Source organism: Saccopteryx leptura, chromosome 1 (genome assembly GCF_036850995.1).
Source record: "Saccopteryx leptura isolate mSacLep1 chromosome 1, mSacLep1_pri_phased_curated, whole genome shotgun sequence".
In the NCBI taxonomy this organism is placed as follows: domain Eukaryota; kingdom Metazoa; phylum Chordata; class Mammalia; order Chiroptera; family Emballonuridae; genus Saccopteryx; species Saccopteryx leptura.
In genome coordinates this window covers 380,456,262-380,481,502 of record NC_089503.1, presented here as the reverse complement: position 1 = coordinate 380,481,502, position 25,241 = coordinate 380,456,262, and the positions used below count along the sequence as shown (strand labels likewise).

The following is a 25,241-nucleotide window of genomic DNA, read 5'->3' as shown; positions in this document are numbered from 1 at the left end:
ATAAAACTGAGACTTCTGGACACAGATAAAAATGAAGTGATTACCAGTGGGAGAGGGATGTGGGGTGGGGGGTGAGGGGGAGGGAAAGGGAGTAAAGAGGGACAAATATAAGGTGACAGAAAATGATCTGACTTTGGCTCATGGGGATACAACATAATCAACAGTCCAAATGCTTTAGAAATGTTTACTTGAAACCTATGTACTCTTTTTTTTTTTTGGTATTTTTCTGAAGTTGGAAACGGGGAGGCAGTCAGACAGACTCCCGCATGCGCCCAACCGGGATCCACCTGGCATGCCCACCAGGGGGCGATGCTCTGCCCATCTGGGGCATCGCTCTGTTGCGTCCAGAGCCATTCTAGCGCCTGAGGCAGAGGCCATAGAGCCATCCTCAGTGCCCAGGCTAACTTTGCTCCAATGGAGCCTTGGCTATGGGAGGGGAAGAGAGGAAGCAGAGGGGGAGGGGTGGAGAAACAGATGGGCGCTTCTCCTGTGTGCCCTGGTTGGGAATTGAACCCGGGACTCCCGCACGCCAGGCCGACGCTCTACCATTGAGAAACCGGCCAGGGCCTATGTACTCTTATCAATCAATGTCACCCCTTTACATGTAATCTTCTAAATAAAATTAAAAAAAATACAAGGTATAGTGATAGGAAAATAAGGAATGCCGTGTCGTTATATATACAGAAAACATGGTGGTCTGCATAGGAAACACAAGAGCATCTTCAGACTGTTAAGAGCTAAGAAGTGAAGCAGGGTTGCTGGATGCACAATCGAAACGCGAAGTCAGTGAGGCTCTGATGACCCAGCAGTAGCTGATCAGAAAGCACCATCGTAATGGCAGCAAATGGAATGAGATGATGAGGGACTGAGCCTATAAAAATGTACACTGGGTAGGGAAGAAGACAAAATCATATTAAAGATACAAAAAGGAAGCCTGAATAAATGGTGTGCTAAATCTTAAAATACGGTTTCATGGGCGGAAAAACAAAATTAATCTACGTGTTTTGTCTCTGTATTCAGCTGCGTATTTAATGCAGTGGAAATGAAAATGCCACAGGTCTTCTCTCTGGAACAGGCAACCTATCGAGAGTGAACCTACAACTGGTCAGGAAGTATTTAGGGGAAAAAAAATGTTTCATTTCACAAGTAGGCCAAAATAATTAGAGCAGGAACAATAATCAAAGTCATCTATTTCTTACATCTCCATCCTACTGGCAAAAATATTAAAAAATAAATTGGACAAAAGTGTTTGTAAGAATATAAAGAATTGGAAACCTGTATATGCTGCTGGTGAGAATGGAAATTAAGAACGTTTTTTTGAGAAGAATTTGATAATATGCAGTCAACTTGCAAATGCCTGTACTCCGCAGCCCGACCATAAACTATAAGGTATATTTCCTAGAGAGAAGTCCGGGACAGGTGCCAGGGGGGTGGCGGGGTTTGAGAGAGGGAGAGACAGTCACTGAAACACCGGCATAGCAAGAAATCGGGGTTACAACCTGCATGAACATCTCCGCTGGAAAAGACGAATAAACTGGGATAATTCCAACTATGGAGACGTTAAAAACGAAGCAACTTTTGGAGAGAACTGACCGAGACTTGAGTTCTATAACAGAAGGCTGGTGACGAAAAAGAGCAAGTTAAAAAATGATATCAATGCCATGATAGAATTGATAAAATTAAAAGGTAACAGGTGATCTAGAAATCTTTACCCATGATGCTACAACTTAGGTCGTGAAAAGAATAGAAGTACGGACTGAAAGGGCACAGTGAGTTGATGGCTGCAGTTTCCGTCAGCGACGGCGGTGAAACGCCGACAAGGGGGCTCCGGCGTCATCCTACTTCTTTTAAAAACTATTGATAGTAGGCCCTGGCCGGTTGGCTCAGCGGTAGAGCGTCGGCCTAGCGTGCGGAGGACCCGGGTTCAATTCCGGGCCAGGGCATATAGGAGAAGCGCCCATTTGCTTCTCCACCCCTCCGCCGCGCCTTCCTCTCTGTCTCTCTCTTTCCCTCCCGCAGCCAAGGCTCCATTGGAGCAAAGATGGCCCAGGCGCTAGAGTGGCTCTGGTTGCAACATGGCGATGCCCAGGATGGGCAGAGCATCGCCCCCTGGTGGGCAGAGCGTCGCCCCATGGTGGGCGTGCCGGGTGGATCCCGGTCGGGCGCATGCGGGAGTCTGTCTGACTCTCTCTCCCTGTTTCCAGCTTCAGAAAAATGAAAAAACAAACAAAAAAAAAACTATTGATAGTGGCCTGACCTGTGGTGGCGCAGTGGATAAAGCATCGACCTGGAAATGCTGAGGTTGCCGGTTCAAAACCCTGGGCTTGCCTGGTCAAGGCACATATGGGAGTTGATGCTTCCAGCTCCTCCCCCCTGTCTCTCTCTCCTCTCTCTCTCTCTCTCTCTCTCTCTGTCTCTCTCTCTCATCTCTAAAATGAATAAATAAAATAAAAAATAAAAAAACTTGATAGCAAATTCTGATGTTCAAAAATACCTAAAATTGTTTTTAAAATATTCCAAATGAATGTTTGTAGGAGTAGATGTGTCTAGAGCTCCGCTTCTGCAAAATGGAATTTAACCAGACTCCCCCTGTGTCCGTACGTGTGTGCAGACAGGTTAACATACGCAGATGCTATTTCAACCGGGGAGTCGGTCCGTAAGTATCAATTCTTCATAGACACCATGGTTGCCGTGCGCCAATGAGCAAAACACACAGAGAGGAAAATGCTGGCACAGCTTTGGCGATGAGGACGGACGGAGCTGGTGAGTTAAATAGGCTGAGAATTTGACCCATTACTTTTTGCCGCAATAACTATACCCAACCTAGGCAGTGTGTGATTTTGCATGCTAAAGTGGATCAGAAAATCACTGTGCATGTAAAACCGCAGACTCAAATTTAGAACCGAAGTTGAGGTGTTTTGGAAGTGACTGTAGGTTATTTGCAGAACTTAAACATGGGTTTCATCTCACTGTTAACGTTCACACAACAATAAATCCTCCAGGACTGTGATGAAGGTCAGGCTGACAATCGATTCGCTGCGAAGGAAAACCCGAGGGACTCTCCCCAGCAGCTGTCCTCAGCTTCTACACGCGCAGACTGAACTCCCAGGACAGCGCAGGCCAGCAGTGAGTCCTGGGAAGTGCACCCATTTCAGAAGAACGTAGACTTCCATCAATTAAACTGGATTTCTGGAGTATGTAATTAAAATGCCATAATACGGTGTCGGGAGTCCATGCCTACAATTTTGTAACTTCTCATAAATATTTTCTGCATGAAGTAGCAGTTGGTGTCCTCTGAGCTAAAATTTCCTTCCACCTCAGAAAACATTCCTTACGGGCAGCTGTTTAAGGGGGACTGAATGTGCGGGTGTCTGCTCCGTGTTTGTTTAAGGATGTCTCTGTGTCCCCTGGGCACGCCCCTCCGTTTGTCCTTTTAAAGGTAAGATTGTATTAGAACATTGCTGAAACAGTCTGAGAACAGATGGCACCATTTAGGCAGACTCGTTCAAATTTAGGCGCACGTTTTAAACAAATGTGCTCTTGGCACTAGAGACTGTGCCTTGGAAAAATCCTAGTGATGATTAATCACCCCACGCAGAGACCTCTCACATTTCATCTCGGTGCATGTACACGGCCCTGTGCTCGGCAGCACGGAGAGAAGGAAAAGAGGACGCAGACCTTGCCCTCAAGGAATTTATCATCTAGTTCAGGAGCTAAAGACAAAACGTGCCAAATGAGCGTAAACGAGGAGACAAAGGCAGATGCACAGTGAAGAAAGTGACCTGTGCAGCACCGAGCACCTGATCTGGTAATACCTAAGAATGCTGGCGGCACCGAGCACCTGATCTGGTAATACCTAAGAATGCTGCAGCACCGAGCACCTGATCTGGTAATACCTAAGAATGCTGCAGCACCGAGCACCCTGATCTGGTAATACCTAAGAATGCTGGCGGCACCGAGCACCTGATCTGGTAATACCTAAGAATGCTGGCAGCACCGAGCACCTGATCTGGTAATACCTAAGAATGCCGGCAGCACCGAGCATCCTGATCTGGTAATACCTAAGAATGCTGGCGGCACCGAGCACCTGATCTGGTAATACCTAAGAATGCTGGCAGCACCGAGCACCTGATCTGGTAATACCTAAGAATGCTGGCAGCACTGAGCACCCTGATCTGGTAATACCTAAGAATGCTGGCAGCACTGAGCACCTGATCTGGTAATACCTAAGAATGCTGCAGCACCGAGCACCTGATCTGGTAATACCTAAGAATACTGGCAGCACCGAGCACCTGATCTGGTAATACCTAAGAATGCTGGCAGCACCGAGCACCTGATCTGGTAATACCTAAGAATGCCGGCGGCACCGAGCACCTGATCTGGTAATACCTAAGAATGCCGGCGGCACCAAGCACCTGATCTGGTAATACCTAAGAATGCCGGCGGCACCGAGCACCTGATCTGGTAATACCTAAGAATGCCGGCGGCACTGAGCACCTGATCTGGTAATACCTAAGAATGCCGGCGGCACGGAGCACCCTGATCTGGTAATACCTAAGAATGCCGGCGGCACCCAGCACCTGATCTGGTAACACCTAAGAATGCTGGCGGCACCGAGCACCTGATCTGGTAATACCTAAGAATGCTGGCGGCACCGAGCACCTGATCTGATAATACCTAAGAATGCTGGCGGCACAGAGCACCTGAGCTGGTAATACCTAAGAATGCCGGCAGCACGGAGCACCTGATCTGGTAATACCTAAGAATGCTGGCAAGACCGAGCACCTGATCTGGTAATACCTAAGAATACCGGCAGCACCGAGCACCTGAGCTGGTAATACCTAAGAATACCGGCAGCACCGAGCACCTGAGCTGGTAATACCTAAGAATGCCGGCAGCACCAAGCACCCTGAGCTGGTAATACCTAAGAATGCTGGCAGCACCGCGCACCGAGCTGGTAAGACTTAAGAACGGTAGCTATGCCCGCACTCAGGAAGCGTCCTCTCCCTGCCACTCCCTGGTCTCTAGAGTCAAACTCTCTGCTGGTACTTTCCTGTCTCCTTCTCCTTTATGGGTCCCTTTTGTCCCAGTCCCTGAAATAGGTCCCAAGCTCTGGTCATCAGATTTCTTTCCCTTGGGGAACTCTTCCTTCAGTTGTTCTAATTCTCATTGCTGGCCACTGTAGTGTAGCTACAAACCACACATCAAAAACCTTGGAATTTGTGATGAACATGAAGGTGTCTATCTTTTTAAATTAGTGTTTTTGTTTTCTTTTGATAAACACTCAGAAGTGGAATTGCTGGGTTATATGGCAGTTCTATTTAATTCTTTCTTTCTTTCTTTCTTTCTTTTTTTTTTAAAGCAAGAGGCAGGGAGAGAGAGACAGGAACATTGAACTGCTCCTGTATGTGCCCTGACTGGGGATTGAACCGGCAACCTCTGCTCTTCTGGACGATGCTCCAACCAGTTGAGCTATCCGGCCAGGGCTTAATTTCTAATGATTTTAGAGAGACAGAGAAAGGAAGGGAGAGAGACAGAAGGGGGAAGGGAAGCAGCCATCTGTTGTTCCACTTAGATGTGTATTCATGGGTTGCTTCCTGTGTGTGCCCTGACTGGGGATCGAACCCACAACCTTATCATATTGAGACAACACACTAACTGGCTGAGCTAACCAGGCAGGGCTTAAATTTTTTTAATGTTTATTTTATTGATTTTAGGAGAAGGGAGAGAGCAAGAAAGAGACAGGAACATCTGTTCTTGTATGTGTCCTGACTGGGGATTGAACCAGCAACCTCTGTGCCTCAGGACAATGCTCCAGCCAACAAGCTATCTGACCCAGGCTCTATTTACTTTTTTGAGGAATGTCCATACTATTTTGCATAGCGGCTGTACTAGCTTACAATCCAACAGAGCACATCCTCACCAACACTTGTTCTTTGTTGTATTGTTGAAAATAGTCATTCTGGCATGTGTGAGGTAATAGCTCATTTGATTTTCATTGTTTACAAGAGCCAAGATATGGAAACAACCTAAGTACCCATCAATAGAGAAATGGATAAAGAAAATGTATTATATATCTATTGACAAATAGATAGATAGATAGATAGATAGATGATAGATAGATGATAGATAGATCATCTCTCTTTCTATGTGTGTGTGTGTGTGTATATATATATATATATATATATATATATATATATATATATATATGTATATATGAAAATGTGGCCCTGGCTGGTGTGCTCAGTGGTAGAGCATTGACTGGTGTGTGGATGTCTGGTTGGATTCCCAATCAGGGCACACAGGAGAAGCAACCATCTTCCTCTCCACCCCTCCCCCTTCCCCTTTGCTCTCTCTTTTCCCCACCCCTCTCAGCCATGGCTTAATTGGTTCGAGCACTTTGACCCTGGGCACTGAGGATGGCTTTATTGAGCCTCTGTCTCAGGTGCTAAAAATAGTTTGGCTGTGTAGCATGGCCCTAGATGGGCAAGCATCGGCCCCAGATGGGGATGGCTATGTGGATCCCAGTCAGGGAGCATGTTGGAGTCTGTCTATCTCCCCTCGTTTCACTTGGAAAAAGAAGAATAATGAAAGAAAATGTGATATATATATATATATATATATATAGAGAGAGAGAGAGAGAGAGAGAGAGAGAGAGAGAGAGATACACACACATAACCATGTTTTCTTTACCCAATCTCTCTCTCTCTCTCTCTCTCTCACACACACACACACACACTCTCTTTACCAAATCTCTCTCTCTCTCTCTCTTTCTCTCTCTCTCTCTCTCTCTCTCACACACACACACACACAGAGTGGAATACTACTTGGCCATAAAAAAGAAACCTTGCCATTTGGGACAACATGGATGAACCTGGAAACTATTATGGTAACTGAAATAAGTCAGCCAGAGAAAGACAAATACTGTATGGTTTCACTTATGTAGAATCTAAAAAACAAAACAAATGAATAAAAGGAAACAGAAACGAGCTCATCAATACAGGGAACAAACTGATGATTGCCAGAGGGGAGGGGGAGGGACACTGAAGGGGGAGGGGATTAAGAAGCACAAACTTTCAGTTATAAAATAAGCCATGCTATAAACTGTAGAGCCTAGGGGATACAGCCAATAATACCATAATAACTATGCACAATGACAGGTGGTTACGAGACTTACTATAGTGATCACTTCATAAGGCACATAAATGTTGAGTCGCTATGCTGTATACCTGAAACTAATATAATATTGTATGTCGACTATAACTTAATTTTCTAAAGAAAAAACATCTTAAGAATTTGGTACTGAATGACCTGATTTTAAGTCTGGTTCCATCACTTACTAGTGTTGAAATCTTAAGCAAATTTACCCAAAGTTCAGTCTTCCTATCTTTGTAATACCATAATAAGACTTGCTTTGCTGCAAAGAATTGTGCTAAATAGCAGCTGAGTTACTCAGTGTTGAAGTGGTCCTTGCACTGAAAAGCTCATGTAAATGTCCATCACTGTTGATAGTCACTCTATTCAAATGTCTCCCATATCCTTATTTGCAACCCCATTTTTTTTCCTGTACACCAGATTAGAATGTCTAAGAGCTTGACTATTAATTGTCTCTAAAATGTCTTACCAATATCATGAACCTAATATTTTCCAAAGCAACCTCATCATGTTACCTCAATCTGTGTCCCACAAATGGATGTCCAACCCACCCCATTTCTGTTTAATATACCTTCACTTTTCTCCATCTCTGAATAGCCTTTCCTTCTCACCTGGGTCACTACGGTCTCTTCCCAGTCTCCCATTTTTACTCTGTCTCCTTCAATTGTTCACCTTGCAGACAGAATACCACTTTTAAAAGACATATTTGATTATGTCAATCCCACCTACATCCCTGAATTAAACTGCCATGATCCCTAAGACTCAATATCTCTAGTTTCTTCAACTGTGTCTTATGCAACTGTTTATCAAACACTTTTAAAAGTGGCACTTTCCTACTCTGAATGAAATATATTCTTTCAAAAGTATCCTAACCATAGCAGAAGACACTGGAATCTAGACAATCTAACGCAAATGTTGCCAGTAAATAGCACATGAAGTGTTATACCATATTTACTCCAGCCTTTTAACCATGCTATGGAGTATCTATAGAACACACACACACACACACACACACACTTATTTGATGCCTGCATTTGATTAGGTTTTTTACCCCAACATTACAATCCATTGAGATAATTTCAGATCTTGATTTCTTTTCAATTTTGTGCTATCTACGAATAAAAATATCTTGTACATCCTCACCCAAGTGATGCGTAAGAGATCAAGTAGGGCAGTACAACACTCCATGAAGCCACCACAACACTCTAGTCATTGGTAACAGTTATGGGTATTTTCAAATTGGCTTTACTCCAAATACTTTCATATTCCTTCAGTTCTTCTTTATATCGCACAGGATATTTTGGGAGACTTTACTAAATAAAATGAGGTCACTCATCTATGAATTGTTATAACCCTATGAGAAAAGCAAACAAAATTAGTTTAAGGTCAATCAATGATGGTTCTTTCCTAATTGCTTATTGGCCATTATTTAATCATCCTTTTTCAGATCCTTTCTTAGGCCTTGGTATAAAAAATATTAACTTGTCCTTTTCCAAATATGTTTTTTCTTTTAAGTTGACAGTAGATGACTTTTATTTATGGAGTAAAAGTCTGAAAACCTAGGCTCACTGGGTCCCCTACAGATTCATCGCACCGGCAGTCTGTGGTCTGTGAAAGGAAGTTTTTCCGTCTTTCTCACCTCCAGTGTAGCCAAGTCCTACTTCTCACTGAGGGTTCCCGCCTCTACAAAGACTCCGCCTCCTCCCTCCTCCCGCCTGGGCTCGGAACTCCGCGAGGGCAGGAACTGTGTCTTCTTCACCATTGTCACCCTAGCACAACATAAGTGTTCAAAAATAGTTATGAAACTGTTGACCTTGCTCATTTCTAGTTTTCTGGACCCTATGGCATTGTTTCACAGTTTCTAAAGATCTCCAAATAATTCAGAGACTCCATCAGCAAGCTCTTTGAGCCTATGGAATATAATTCATTTGAGTCTAAAAGTTAGAAGTTTTTGAAATAGCTAGATTGACTTAAACATCTCCATGGATTCGTGGGCTTCAGTTTTCCTTGAGGTCCCGTTCCAGCACTCTTTGCCAGCTCCTCACCACTACCCTGGGTATCTTCAGCTACCTTCTCTCCTGGTAGAATGCCCTCTTTCTGGTCAAATGTCACCTACGACTTCTTACTGGGAGAGTATGCCCTTTTCCTCCTCCCAAAATAATCCTGCTCAAAGTGTATTTGTCTTCACGAATTTCCTTGGACTACTCTCAGCTGGCGTTAGACACTGTGTTCAGAAAGACCATTTGGCATATGTGCGTACAAATCATCATTAATATTGAAACTCTGGAAAAATCCAAAGAATGGTTTGTTCCAAATGGATTTTTTAATGTCCGTCATTTAAAAAATACGACATGGTCATGGACAGTTTGCTACAGTTGGTCCTGTGGTGTGCTGGTGTGATCCATTGGGCTATAAATGAGTAGTGTTTGGTGGTGGCCAGCCCGTTCTGTGCAGTATGAAGAGTGGTGCGGATTATAAAGGGTGACTCAACACTGGCCCTCTCAGACAGTGGTGGCTTCAAACTGTCTACACAGAGGGGGCTCGGAGCAGCGGGTGGCTGTGGAGTGGCACCTTACACGGCACAGCGACGGGCTGAGGAAGCACCACATGCCTGGTCTGGAGGGTCAAGCACCTTCTCCCCAGGATGAAAACCACTTCCCACTGAGCAGGAAATACTCCGAGGCTAAGAGAAATTTGAGGAGAAACCGTATAACGACTGATACACATTCTCAAAAGGCTGTTTATTCCTCCTCCCTCTGGGTTCCACAGGTGTACCATGGCCAGCCCTGCTGCTCTGTGGGCTTACTGTGCACATCCTTGTCGGAAGGTCAACAGGGCTCCCTGTAAAATTACACTTCCTCTTTTTAAAATATTTCATGATGCTCTGTGTGTGTGGCAGGGGGGCATCTTCAAGATTGAAAATTTTTACTTTAGGAGCAGGAACTGATAAATAAAATATTATTTTTGTGTTTACATAATGCATATATATGTGCTTTGTGACTGTGTCTTTTACTTTTAATCTAACATGTATTCAATAACTTCAAAAATGATCACATTTAATGTAGCCTCAGTGACTTACATAAACTCTTTATATCATGTATAAGGTCTTCTGGGATCCTAAACACTTGTTTGTTTCTTGCCGTGTCTTCAGCTTGTATTCTGTTCTTACTTTTAATCACTCTGCTATCGTGGAGTGAAATATCTCCGCAAGAATTTCCACTCATCTAGAACAGGTTAGGTTAAGAAAATCTGTCGTAGGCTGAACAGGAGTGTAGACCCTAAACCCTTGATTTAAAGGAAACCAGCTAAGACCAACAGCCACAGCCCGCGAGTCCAGAACTCAGCTCTCTACTCCAATTCTTCCTTTTAGTAACGCTCTCCAACCCAGACATCCTAGCTGGTTTGTCTCTCTGCTCATTTTCTCCGTCTGATTCGAAGACTGAAAAATACTGACTTCAATATGTTTTCCAGGCTGACAGCGTAGCCTTTCAGGTTAGAAGTGGCCCTGAACTAAGGGTTATCTAACCCTTCCCCCACTGGACAAACAATTCCGTATCTAGGTCTTCTTACAATAAACGAACTGGATCTCTCTCTCTCTCTCTCTCTCTCTCTCTCTCTCTCTCTCTCTCTCCCCCTCCCTGCTTTTACTATTCTCCTCCTCAGCCTGGAACAGTGAGGCCTGACCGAACCTGGTGGTCTATCTAGCATGTGATCCTCTAAATACCTGCTTTGATCTTTTCTGAGATTGTCCTGGAACATTTTGTCTAGCAGCAAAATACCCCCCAATTAGATAACCCTCTGCTGAAATTAATGACCCTAAACTGCTCATTTTCCTTTTTTATTTTTCTCTTTATATAACATACCTGGCTCTTAGAAAAGTAGTCAAAAATATTTCCCTAATTGTGGGATTTCTAGGTCCAGCATTATTGTCGAAATAGTTTTGTAAAAGAGAAAAACAGAGTAGGCACACCAATTTTGTTTAAAATCTAAAAGTAAGCTTTGGAGCAATCTGGAATGTATAATAAGAATGTTATAGCAATTATAATTCACCTTTTGAGTAAGAATATCCTACTATGTTTTATTATACTGTATCCCTCCTACCAAGTCTGGAATCAATTTGATGGATTTTTGATTTTTATGTCCTAAAAGATTTATTATCTGACAATAATTTTAGAAAAACTGAATGTCAGTATTCATAAGATTGCTTCCCTATGGATTATTTCTCCAGGATTTGGCAAATCAAAGTCAAACACATTTATATTAAAAAAAAAACCCAAAACCTAAGCATGTTAAAATTGGCACATATGGCAAATTAAAAAGGCATTTTGCTTGGCTCTTTCATCAGAGTTCCGTTCAATGCTCATCCCTGTTTGCCATCCTCGGACTGAGCATCACCGCATCAGCAGGGTCAAGGTTTGGTCTCTGAACAAACTCCATAACCCCAACCGCCCCCCTTTCTTACTTGACTGTAAGAACGACCATAGCTAAACTTAGTTCTCAATGGCAGTAACGAACTCATCCATCAAGCATATCTTTCTTTCCTTTTTAAAATTGAGGGTCCCCCCCCCCCCACACACACACTCTTCATTTTAAAATTCAATGTGGCGCTTAACAGTTTCCAAATCTGACCATACACATCACTGGAACAATACTATTATGGGGCTAAGAATTCTTTTTTTTTTTTTTTTTTTTTTTTTTTTTTATATTTTTCTGAAGCTGGAAACGGGGAGAGTCAGACAGACTCCCGCATGCGCCTGATCAGGATCCACCTGGCACGCCCACCAGGGTCCATGCTCTGCCCACCAGGGGGCGGTGCTCTGCCCCTCCGGGGCGTCGCTCTGCCGTGACCAGAGCCACTCTAGCGCCTGGGGCAGAGGCCAAGGAGCCATCCCCAGCGCCCGGGCCATCTTTGCTCCAATGGAGCCTTGGCTGCGGGAGGGGAAGAGAGAGACAGAGAGGAAGGAGGGGGGGTGGAGAAGCAAATGGGCGCTTCTCCTATGTGCGCTGGCCGGGAATTGAACCCGGGTCCCCCACACGCCAGGCCGACGCTCTACCGCTGAGCCAACTGGCCAGGGCCAGGGCTAAGAATTCTAACGATCTCAAGAATTTACAGCAGTTCACTTAAACAGTCTTGTAGGAAAACATTTTTTTTTTTTTACATATACCAATTATCTTCAGGATTATAGGTAAACTGAAAATATCCTTTACTACCCTGTGTATGACAACAAGGAACAGATAGTGATAACACACCTAGCAGAACTCGGGTATACATCTTTAAAATTTTTTGTTCTTATGCAAGAAGTTGACTGTTGTCAAACTGGTTATAATAGCTCTCATCGCAGTCTGAGTACGGACATCAAAATCGGCAACAAACACGGATTTGAGGACAATGTCACTCATGGTAGAGACGTAGGAGGAAGAACTGTGGAAGCACAGATAGATGTCTAGTATCAGGTACAATACTTCGCCCCATGTTATAGTTCAATAATACTTTCTCCACATTTTGAAGAGTCACAGATCTCTCCGTGGCCACAAAGACTCCTTGCTGTTACAAGTGGCAGGACTTCGAATGATGCATTCCAAACATGCTCAAGTTACTTGCTGAAGCCTTTTTGGTGGCCCAGAAGCCCCTGTCTCCTCTCTCCTAGCTTGAAACCAATACAAGGAATAGATACAAAAGCCAGCCTTCCAGAGAATATGAAGATATCTATCCACAAGAGATGCTAGAAAAGTAGTTTCTATGCTTAACACTTTAGCTGAAATTGATTTCCTGTCAGTTTCCCTCATGCTACACCTGATTCGTAAGAGAAGCCAGAAGGAATTGATCTGAGATCTCGGTTTCTTATAGAAACGGTTTCACTCTGGGGCTCACTCATGGCCCCGTGCCTTCCGATCCATCTCTCCATCCCGTGCCCTTCATCATAGAGATGTTCAGTGCTCAAGGCAGCGTCTTCCCGAGACCCCTTTTGGTGGGCTCCGACGGGGAAGACAGGGAGAGGGAGAGATACTCTGTTTTTCTCTTCCTTCCTCACACCCTCCCATCTCCTGCTAGGGACCCCCCTCACTGAGACACACCCCCCCCCACCTGCTTCAGTGGCTTCCTCTTGTTGGTAACCTCTGAGGGGCATCAGCGTCTCGGCTGGCTCCTCAGTTCTGCCATCACCAGTGAGGAGAAACTATCTGCATTGATTTTGTTGTTTTAAATACAGTGACTTATTTTCCTGGTTGGATCCTGACTAAGACAATTAAATACACTATGTTTGGTATAATGCTCGCAGATGTTATACAAGACTTACAGACAAACAAAGTTTTTGTATTTCTTTTCAAAGTCATAGGCAAGACGCTGTCCACTCTGCCACACAAGGTCCTTGCATATATTTTACGAAAATTCAGTCTCTGTAAGCTTGTTCTGAACAATGAAATCTACGTAATTCAAAAATGCCTAAATGTTTCCCTATTTACTACTCTGCCCAAAGAATCATGGTTAAAATTTGTCCTTAAAGGCAATAATGAACTCATTCCAGTTGTCTATTATATCCATCCATCTTCTTTTAAACTGATTTTAAATTTTTAAAAATTTATCTGTGACATTTTTTTGTCCACATTTGTTTTAATGTTGTAGTTGCTTCAAACCCACATGAAAAAAATATAGATGATATATGTAGCACTAACATAAACATTGTTTCCTTATTAAAAAAAGTCATGCTACATTTGGATTTTATGAGGAATAATGAGATACTATAAACGGCCTACTTTATATTCATCAAGACAGACCAATTACATTGTGGTAGCAAATTCACAAATAGCACTATAATCTCAGAGGCTTAAAATCACCAAGGTCTCTTTCTTGCTCATGTATTTGTCCAATATGGTTTAAGGGGGCTTCTGCTCCATATATTTGACACCAACTTAGCAAGGCTGGGGGAGGTGACACCATCTTGTGAGGCCACCATCTCAACATAAAGTTTCAGAGTTTGCCACCAAAAGGGAAGGGACCAAGGAGAACCTCATGCTCGTTCTTAAAAGCTTCAATGCAAAAGGAATATCTCACATTCACTCATACTTCATTGACGAGAGCAAGTCACGTAAACTCTCTTCAAGGAAACAGGTGTGAGAAGGAATCAGCTAGAAGTCTTGGCGAGCACTGGTAATACCTACCACACTCATTATTGTAAACAACCAAACAACACAAAAAGGAGCCCAGGTGAAAGTAAAAATTCACCAATCAAAAGTAACACTGTTAATGTTTGATAAAAAGTTTATACATTTCTTCATAGATATATAGAAATAGAAAAATAGATAGAAGTACTTTTACCAAAACAAAAGCGTATCACATGCATTTAAAAATTACTCAATTTAATTTTATTTGAATTTAATAGAAGAAAAAAAAAAGAAACAAGTGAAACTGAAGGAATTGGTGAGCTTTAAATAGATAACCCCCCTTCCATGGTATAAGATGTGTACTTTTTTTCTAAAAGTGTTTCTTTAGAATTAAGAAATACTCATAGAAAATATTATGGGAACTGGGCTATTATGTCAATATAAATATGGTTGATAATTAAGACAGTACTGTATCCATTTCTTGCTCTGAAATATATATGGAAATTAGCTCATTTATAACACCATTCCCTTCCCTCCTTCTAACTCTAAATTTTTGTTAGATTTTAAATTATGCTTAAAATTTTTATTATTACTTTTATATTTTCCAGGTCTATAATACTCACTTGATATATTTGTTTCTTTTTATGTCTATATTAACCATTTGAGTAGTGAGTTTTTTTCATGTTCACTGACCCGAGACAGTTTTTTTTCAAAAAATAAAATAGTTCCAGTTACAGTTTTATTCACTTAAAATTATGTGCGTTTGATAACTAATTTATGGAAACAAGAAGAACACACATTTGCCTTTTTTTAATGTTGCCTTACACATGTACGATCATACTCTGGATGGTCAGGAGGCATGAGGACGTACATGAACATTCGTACTACTCGAAGGGTTAAAGTCTCTCTTTCTCACCAGTCCTTCTGTAAGGCTTCTTGGTTTCCGAGATCTTTATTTTTATTTACCTCTTAGTTGATTAGACTTCATTGTCAAGAATTTTTTTTTTTTTTTACTTAGTTTTTTTTTTTTTTTTTTTAAGCTGGAAACGGGGAGAGACAGTCAGACAGACTCCCGCATGTGCCCGACCGGGATCCACCTGGCACGCCCACCAGGGGCGACGCTCTGCCCACCAGGGGGCGATGCTCTGCCCCTCCGGGGCATCGCTCTGCTGCGACCAGAGCCACTCTAGCGCCTGGGGCAGAGGCCAAGGAGCCATCCCCAGCGCCCGGGCCATCTTTGCTCCAATAGAGCCTTGGCTGCAGGAGGGGAAGTGAGAGACAGAGAGGAAGGAGGGGGGGGGGGTGGAGAAGCAAATGGGCGCTTCTCCTATATGCCCTGGCCGGGAATCGAACCCGGGTCCCCCGCACGCCAGGCCGACGCTCTACCGCTGAGCCAACCCTCCAGGGCAAGAATTTTTTTAAAAAGAATGACTTCCTTCATTTTATCTCTGAATTCACATATGCTTAAAAGTATTTATCTGATGTTTTAAGGACAAACTGACAATTTGGCTGGGTGTAAAATTATCAGGATAGAATATCCTTGATTCAGAACTGCTTTTACTGTCTTCTGGCACTGGATGGTACTATGGACAAGATTGAGAACAATCTCGTTCTTTTTCACTCATAGTTGGCTTGCATTTTCTGACTTGATGTCCATAAGACTCTTTCTTTAGCTTTGAAATTTAGTAACTCCAATAGGTTTTATCATGGATTTGAGCTCTTTCAATATTTTCTTGGACATGGTGTGTCCTTTCCATCTGCAGATTCAAGTTATTCCAAATTTCAGGAAACTTCTCTCTCTATCCATGTTCTTCCTGTTGCCTTTGTTCTTTTCTTCAGCATTTCTAATTATGTATAATCAGGTTCTCCTTTGTCTTTCTCAGTATCACTTTCTCTCATTACTTTTTATCTCCTTAGTTATTTTTCAGCCACATTTCTTCCTTTTCTTTTTTCTATCTTCCTTCTTCTTTTCCTCTTCTTCTTCTTCCCCCTTTTTTGCTTCTGATGGCACTTTCATCTGTATAATGGCTTTCTTTTTCTTTTTCATTTGTTCTATGAATTCCCCAAGTTTGCTTTTCACCTTCTCTTGTCTTGGAATCTTTTCTGTGAATGTTTCTCCATTCTTAGTCAATTTTTAACAATGCATTTAAGTAACACCTAAGATTATAAAGAACACATCATCTGCTTCTGCTGTAATCAGCTTTCAGATATATGTTCCTTAGTCCCTCCTCTACCCCCTTCACACACTCTCTCTATATGGATAGGTATTCAGTTGTTTTCTTTATGATAATTTTATCTTTTAACATGTCCCTCTTTTCCCTGAAGAGTAGTCTGGAGATGGTTGAGGAAATATTCAAGTTTAATTTGTGTGCAGAACACTTTTATTATCTGTTGTGTCCTTAGCCTTAACAGGATAAATTTTCCTCAATTTTTTGTACTAAGAGGTCTGGGATGGTAAACCTCTTTAAGTCACAAATTCACTGAACCCCACTCCCAAACGAAGGCCATCTTTCTTAGCAATGAGCCGAGACCAATGGACACAAGAAAGGTCTATCTTTAACATTTATTTTTTTGGATGCGCCTTTTATAGTACAGGAATATATATCTGTGTAACAGCATTTCTACCATACTTGCCTATGTACTTAGATCTAAACACTCTCACCAAAAGATCATCAGGTTTGCGTTTGAGAATTGTGACCCTTTCTTAAAAGGGAAACTGCCTTCTGCCTGAGGTTGGCAAATGTATGTGTTGGCTCTCAGCGCCCTCCCTCACCATAATTCAAATTTCATAGTATTTGGCGAGTTTTCCTCATGGCTTGAGGTTATGGCTATTTCCTTGTTTCACTGAAAACGGCTCTTATTCCCCTCTAGTTTTCACATTTTGTTGCTGTTGTTGGCGAATTTCAATAACAGGGAGTAGAGTGAAAATTACTTTATTCTGCTATGTTTAATCAGAAATGAGAATTTTAAAGATCAGGAAAAACTACAGAGCTAAATTTTTACAGCCAAAAAGATTATGTTTCTCTAATCATGTTTTATAGGGTATGCACATTCTGACATTCTAATAATGACCATACCAGACCACTTCACTTATTTTAACAAGTATTTTAGATTTCAAAACTCATGGTTCATGCAATACTGCTAATCAGATTAGATGACAGCAGAATGCAAACTATGTTATAACACAAAGTTACTATTTTAAAATATATATTTCTCATATATAAAATGTAAGAAAGAGAAATGCCTGGCATATAGTATGTGCTCAAACTTTAAGTTTATTTTTTTCCTTCTAGTAAGGACATACAATAGATCAGGCATCCCCAAACTACGGCCTGCGGGCCTCATGTAGCCGCCCGAGGCCATTTATCCGGCCCCCTGCAGCACTTCCGGAAGGAGCACCTCTTTCATTGGTGGTCAGTGAGAGGAGCACTGTATGTGGCGGCCCTCCAACAGTCTGAGGGACAGTGAACTGGACCCCTGTGTAAAAAGCTTGGGGACCCCTGCAATAGATAGAAGAAGAGGTAACACATCTTTTGCTAAGGCTTCTAGATGCCTACTAGGACCTAATAATAAGAGATGCTATTCATATTATAATATGGGAGGGGCCATAAATATTTAGCCTGCCGTGTATTTTGCTCTTCCCAGGTTCACAAATCTTGGAATAAACTTGCTAATTGTTTACAACTAATGTATCTTTCAAACAAAAAAATGTGAGTATGTGTCAGTCAATGTCTAATGGTGTAGTGGAATATGATTCCGGAACATCAATTACAACTTAAGTCCTCTTGTTTCCCACACACACCGCACAAGGAGATTGAGGCTTAGTGCTATTAACAAACACAACCTAATAGTAAAGATAATCTTTCCTTCCCGCATTACCCTCATGTTATACACAGCGTGTCCAATGACAGCTGTTTCTATAAGTGGCATAAACCTACTAACTCCACTCACACCCTGTCTCCTGACTGTCTTTACACACCCACAAGGCCACACAACTCACTCCACAAGCGTGATAATGAGCAAAGTTGGAGAGCTTACAAAGCTCATCAGCACAACTCAGATAAATCTAGTGTGTGTTTTTACTTCAAGCAAAGAGTTAGGTCAAAAGACCTCAAATAGCTCCTGGAAAAATAATTTATAAGTCCCATAAACATTATCAGTAGGATGATTATTTGGAAACTAAATTTTTCCAAAAGGTCTGAAGTCTTGCAACTGTTTTTTAAAGTCAAAGTCATCTGTGATGTGCTCTGTACTCATGCCCTTTCCATTCTGGGCCTGAGAATCAGGACTTCCTCCCCCCACCCCCAGCAATTCAATAAAACAATGAATGAATGAATGAGCACCTTGTTGCCAGGTACTGAGAGAATAGAGATGAACCAGTGAACAGTTTTGTCTTTAAACAGTTGCTAGCTGAGAACTGTAGGGTCTCTCTAAATGTCATTTAATTTAATTCTTACTATAACCCTAGCAGGTAGGCATTATTACGCCCAGTTTACAGATTAGAAAGTGCCGTTTAGGGGTGATGTGTCCGGGGCCACACACCTGGGAAGGGGTGGAGCCAGGAGTAGAACGGAAGGTCCCGGAAGCTCGGACTCTTCACCACGACCTGGCAAGGATGTGTAGGGACAGTGAGGAAGCCACAGAGTAGACGTCACACTGGCTGGAGGAACTCACCTGATGGTTCACACGGGGAAGGCAGCCATGGGGAAAAAAGCAAGACCCTTACCCAGGGACCCTGGGCCTGCCCAACACTGGCACAGTATCTTCCTTTCTGATCAAACTTCCCCTCAAGCAGTGTCACACCAAAACGGGGGTGTTGGCAGGGACGGTTCTTTCCTCCGAGGACTGTGAAGAAAGGACCTGTTTGGGGCATTTCTCCTTGTAGATGACTATTTCCATGTTCACGGGCATGCCCCCTGCATATGTGTCTCTGTCTAAACATCCTCATTTAATCAGGACACAAGTCATATTGTTTACAGCCCATTCTAATGACTTCATTGTAACTTGCTTACCTCTGTAAAGACCCTGTCTCTCAATAAGGTTTATTCTGAAGTACTGGGGGTTAGGGCTTCAACTATGATCTGGGAGTGGGGAGGAGAAATTAACCCACAACAGACACTACTTCAAAGTTTTGGTGGTAAGGACCCTAACACACGATACTGATTCTATTCTCCAAATTGGCTTGTATAGGGGCCTCACGTTAGACGCATGATTCGCTGTGAGCAACGTTATCACTTCATAAAATGGACATTCCAATAATACTTTTATTAATGAGGCAATTTCTAGAGGGAGGATTCGGAATGAGGCTTGATTTTTGTTCATTTAGAACAGTTTCTTTCTCTAAGACTCAGGTCAAGAACTCGTGTCCCAGAAACTTCTAATGATGACCACCCCTTTCCCTGTCCCAGGACAAGACGGGGTGGATGCAATCGGGCATCACATTCCATTCAAAATAACAAAACACTTTCTAATAAGTGAAATCATTCATCAGTGAACAACTGCATTTCTAAACCTGATGTCCAAAGCAGAAACCATAAAATGAAAAGATTGATTTGACTATATATTTTTTAAAAATGTATAAAATGGGGAAAATATTTGCTAAATATGAAAAAGACAAAAAGTTAGTATCTTTAGTGTTCATTCACTTGATAATTATTACTGAGCCCTACTATGTACCAGGCTCCATTTCTAGAAGCAGTGATTGTAGGGTAAACAAGACCAAATTCCAGTCCTCATGGAGTCATCAAATCAACACCTATTCTAACACTCCAAGAGAAAAACATATACAAGACATAAACAAAAACAAACACAAATCACAAATGGCAAATAAAGATATAAAAAAATTTGGTAAACAAAAAAACAAAAATGGCCCTGGCTGGTTGGCTCAGTGGTAGAGAGTTGGCCTGGTGTGTGGATGTCCTGGGTTTGATTCTTGGTCAGGGCATACAGGAGAAGTGACTATCTACTTGTCTACCTCTCACTCTCTCCTTTCTCTCTCTCTCTCTCTCTCCCCTCCTCCCATAGCCATAGGTTGATTGGTCAAGTGCATCGGCCAGGGCACTGAGGATGGCTGAGCCTCAGGTGCTAAAAATAGCTCCATCACAAGCACAGCCCCAGATGAAGGTTGTCAAGTGGATCCTGGTCAGGATGCATGCACGAGTCTATCTCTCTATCTCCCCTTGGAAAAGATGAAAAGAATCCCCACAAAAACAAGAATTTGGGGGGGGGGTTTGCCCACCAAATTGGTAGAATTTTCTAATTTAGTGGTGTTGGCAATGGTGCAGAATGCAGACCCACTCACATACTTCTCTGGGAGTGGGTTTCATTCAACCAGCTTCTTAATGGAAAACCCCCAACTGTCCCAAACTTTAGCCTGAGCACATTAGAATGCCAAAATGCCATTGCTAAGCTCCACTGCAGACATTCTGAATCCGTAGACCAGAAACAGGATCCCAGAAACGGTGTCTTCTGTCCGTGGCAGGGCGCTCTACTGCGGGTCAGCCCCTGGCTATACCTGGGAACAGACTGCCCCGCCATGGGCAGGGTCGAGCAGAGGGTCCCGGCTACGGAACTGTGCCGGGCCTGGCAATCAGCTGAGGAATGTCTTGCCCAATTAGACCCGATTAATTGATAGAAACATTTAACTATGAAGACATCACATTATCAGCATACTTGCTACTGGTGGGCTTTGACATCGGGTCACACACAGTTCAGCGTTTAATATATTTATTCTCTTTGGCACGGCAACTCAATTTTTTTTAAATTTAATTTTACCCTAAGGATATAATCAGATCTTATTCAAAACAGTGGCAGGGTTACAGAAATCATCTAAGGGGTCTGAGTAGGCGAGAAGAGGAGGAAGCTAATCTTGATGACTTTTCCTTAAAACGCTGGCTTGCAGAGACCATGGGAGGAAAGAGCGTCCACCGTGTCCCACATATTCAGGCTTTGTTTTGCAAGTGTTTTCTGGTTACCATGGCAACTTCTGGGTTTCTCTGTGTAAATGGGAACTTGGGAACCTTGTTTTTGCAAAAAAAAAAAAAAAAAAAAAAAAAAAAAATGAATAGTGTGTTGTTTTTATCCTGGTAAGCTCATTCCGTGCTGACAAATTACATTCTGACAGCTAGGGTGTAATCGAAAGCATGCTTTCTTTTTTAAAAGCATATACTTTAGAATAAGAAAGTATTTCCAGGGACTGAGAGTTATTTTTCATTTATATTTTTAGGTATTCGCTTTCAATAAATGAAGAGATAAATCGAAGTGCTAAATACTTGGCTATACTTTTTAAATAATCCAAAAATACATCCTCACGTGAAAAGTCTGACATACGTCGGCCTGGTCCTGGAACCAGCGAGCTGTGGCGTGAGCGACGGACGCCAGTGTCAAACTCGAACCCTGGCCCGCCGCCGACACGCCGTTTTCATCAAGGCACATGTGATGTCGGCCAAGCGTTCTGACACTTAGAGCCTCAATTTCCCCCATAAATAAGAGTCAGAAATGATTGATAAATATGTCGTTTCTCCAACAATGCCAGGTCTATGGAGCAGGCTTCTCAATGTACCATGGTAGTAGCTCTTATTACCAAAAATAAATAATAAATAAATAAATAAAAGCACAGAAATACCCAGAACCTATTAGATTGACTTTCAAGAGAAATCAGATTTTACCCTGGAAAAATGAATGCATTTAAAAAAAAAATGCCAACCAGCACTATTTGGACATCTCAGGGTTGCAGCTTAGCTTATCTGTAACACTATGACCAGATATTCATCGGTAAGTAGTAGGAAAAGACTGTCGGGACTGCGTCCAGTGGTAGGACGTGACAGACAAGCTTGCACAAAGTAAATGTGAGCTGCACAGAATTTTACGATAGTTTGAAAATATGTGGTTAGCTAAACTGAACACGCCAGATAGCAATGGCCAAGCTTTAAGTGAAGAGAGGTCATGGTAAATAAGGACCAGGAGCCCTCAGTGACCTGTTATAGGTGGGGAGGGAGGGACGTAATTGTGAGGACAGGACCTAGACTTCTCTCGGGATGAGTCACTTCTGCAGGAAGGTCAGCCCTGAGGCCGGGACAGGACTCTCCGCTCTGTTCTCCGAGAGCATTTGTTCTCTCCTCCGTATTCCATTAGCGGGAGGACCCATCTATAGTCTATATCTCTTGATTTGCTGTTTATTAAGCTGTGTATGGAGGAATAGGATTTTGAACGGGGCATGCCACATCTCTCATCAAGATGCTCCTTAATTCTTAACATGGCTTCGCTCCTTCATCGTCAATGACGTTGACAAACGCGACCAGCACAGGGGACCCATGGGCAGAACGTGGGTGTAAAACATGAATGCAAATTTTGTAAAGTAAAATGAGATATTCTGAAATTAAAAGCTATGTAGAAGTCTCCTGGAATGAAAATAATAATGTAAAGGGTCCTTAGGTCCATATTATACGTGGTACAGAACCTAGTTCCTGTTTTAGTCTACTGACAAGTATTGATGCAGAGCTGTAAAAATACATCAGCAGCGGCAACGGCAAAGGGAAGGGCCCGACACAGAGACAGAGGCCAACCCCGACTTTTCAGTGTCTGAATTTGGCTCCACTGAACGGCGCTGGATCTAAGGCGGTGCGTTCCTGAGGGTGGAGACGGGCAGGAGGAAGGGCCAAGTGACAGGCTTTCTCAGACCCGTGCCCTCCCAGCTCATCACCCTCACCCCTGCTTGCTGTCAGAGACAGAGAATGCGGGGCACGGTTTAAAAAGGAAACTGCCCGGATGACCAGTGAGGTGCACAGCGGGGGACTGTCCCCACACCCCCACCAGTCCATCCTTTCACCTCAGTGACGGTGTTGCTTTGTGAGAGCTGTGTGACCCTTTCTCTCCAGTCAGCCATGGCTGGGTTCGGGTCCCCTGACCGAGCTGGGTCCGTCCTGGCTCCCGCCCTGGGCTCCCAGGTAAAATGCAGGTGCCGAGTTAGGTGTGAATGTCAGGTTAACAACACAGAGGACAAGGCTGTCCCAAGTACCGCACTGAATCCCGCTCACGTTCCACACTGCGCAGTGTCCCCGACCTGCCGACCTAGAGTGCTTCCTGTGTCCCGTGCGGGATTCTGAACGCCTTGTACATCATAACCCACCGGAGGCGTGAAAATGCACGGATATGTCAACAAATGCCACTACGTGAAGATTTGAGATTAGGAAGAATGAATTGTGTATTTTCAAATTTCAATAATTAGGCAAAACTTCCTGTCATTTGGGACATTTAATGAGCTGTCGTTCATTAGCTGCAAACCAATTTGTATCAAGTGGAAAAATACAAACCTTTAGAGTCCAGATTTTAGTTCCTGCTCTTTAACGCGCTGGCTGACCTTGAGAAAGCCTTCTCACGTCTCTGGGTCTAGGTTTCCTAGGCTCCATGTGAGATGTAGATGAGATCGGTTTTAAAGGCTGTCACCGTCCCTAACACGCTATGACACCTTGCAGCCTGTGAGAAGAGTTTGCAGAGAAGAGTGGGTTACCTCTGCAATCATCCTGTTGGTATCTCCTAAGAAAAGCAGGTTCAGAGCTTCTTCCTCGGTGCTTGCCTGGTGAAGAGACAGGTTTTTCAAGTGAATGTTCTGATCAGGGTCCTCCAATATCGTCACCTTCCTAGGGAAGTGGGAAACAGACATGGTACTTTGAAAAATCAAAAGAACTTGAAGTCTTTTTTTTTTTACAGGTTTGTGTTTTTTTTTTAAGCTGTATATTATGGTGTCTTGAACTTATAAAATCAAACAACACACGAGACAGCAGATAGTCCTCGATTAGCATCAAACACTGACATTATCCTGACAGCAGATCAAATAGCTTTGGGGCCGCAAAGTATATCACAGGCTCCTGATTTAAAGCCATCTGCTTTTTTGCCATCGTCAGATCCCTAAATCATATGAAAAGGCATATTGTTACCAAACTAAAAATACAAATAGAGAACCTTCTACCTACATGTCAAAAAAACTTGGCCACGTTGTCCTCTCCGTATAATAATTCAGCTTCTGACATAGGTCGTGCACGAATTTCTTGCCTACTTTCCCCCCTTTGGTTCAATTTCATATCAATTTCAGTTTTTACAGGGCACTTAACATTGGTAAGCTCATCAATCGAAAAATGATGAAAACCGAGGCATCCGTCACCCTGCCGGGAGTCATTGCCTTGTCTAGTTTCCTTACCAACGTGAGTAAAAATATTCTCAAGAAGTCTTATAAAAGGCTGTCACTATTGGCCCTGGCCGGTTGGCTCAGTGGTAGAGCGTCGGCCTGGTGTGCAGAAGTCCTGGGTTCGATTCCCGGCCAGGGCACACAGAAGAAGCGCCCATCTGCTTCTCCACCCCTCCCCCTCTCCTTCCTCTCTGTCTCTCTCTTCCCCTCCCGCAGCCGAGGCTCCATTGGAGCAAAGATGGCCCGGGTGCTGGGGATGGCTCCTTGGCCTCTGCCTCAGGCGCTAGAGTGGCTCTGGTTGCAACAGAGCGATGCCCCGGAGGGGCAGAGCATCACCCCCTGGTGGGCAGAGCGTCACCCCTGGTAGGCATGCCGGGTGGATCCCGGTCAGGCGCATGCGGGAGTCTGTCTGACTATCTCTCCTCGTTTCCAGCTTCAGAAAAATACAAAAAAAAAAAAAGGCTGTCACTATTATTTTCACGTCCATCAATCAGCTAGATGTGTTTCTCGATCCTTTTTCCTCTTACAACGTAACCTTTTCCTTCCACTGCGTCCTTACAGTAGGAGCGCCGGGGCTGGAATCACACTCCTCTACTGAAACTGCCTGGTGTCAACGCCACTTCCTCCCAGGTGAGTCCTAACCCCGTCCTCAGAGCTCGCTTGCCTACGCTTTCCACAGGGTCCTCGCGGCACGTTCTGCAGGCGAACGCAGCTCCGCCCAGCTCCCCCTACTCCGCGTCAGTGCGCCACTGCAGAGCCAAGCCGTCCAGTTACAGCGAGAGTTCCCGTCTGCCTCTTGAGT

At 43.3% G+C, this 25,241-nt stretch overlaps 1 protein-coding gene across 2 annotated transcripts in view; it reads right to left on the bottom strand.

The window, feature by feature from the left end:
* Window positions 1-25,241, bottom strand: part of KIF6 (kinesin family member 6) — a 407,764-nt gene that overhangs the window by 273,905 nt on the left and 108,618 nt on the right. For both annotated transcript variants that reach the window (XM_066361424.1, XM_066361425.1), the window contains exon 6: window positions 23,765-23,894. In XM_066361424.1, coding sequence (XP_066217521.1) covers window positions 23,765-23,894 — 130 coding nt within the window. The remainder of the gene's footprint in view (window positions 1-23,764; window positions 23,895-25,241) is intronic.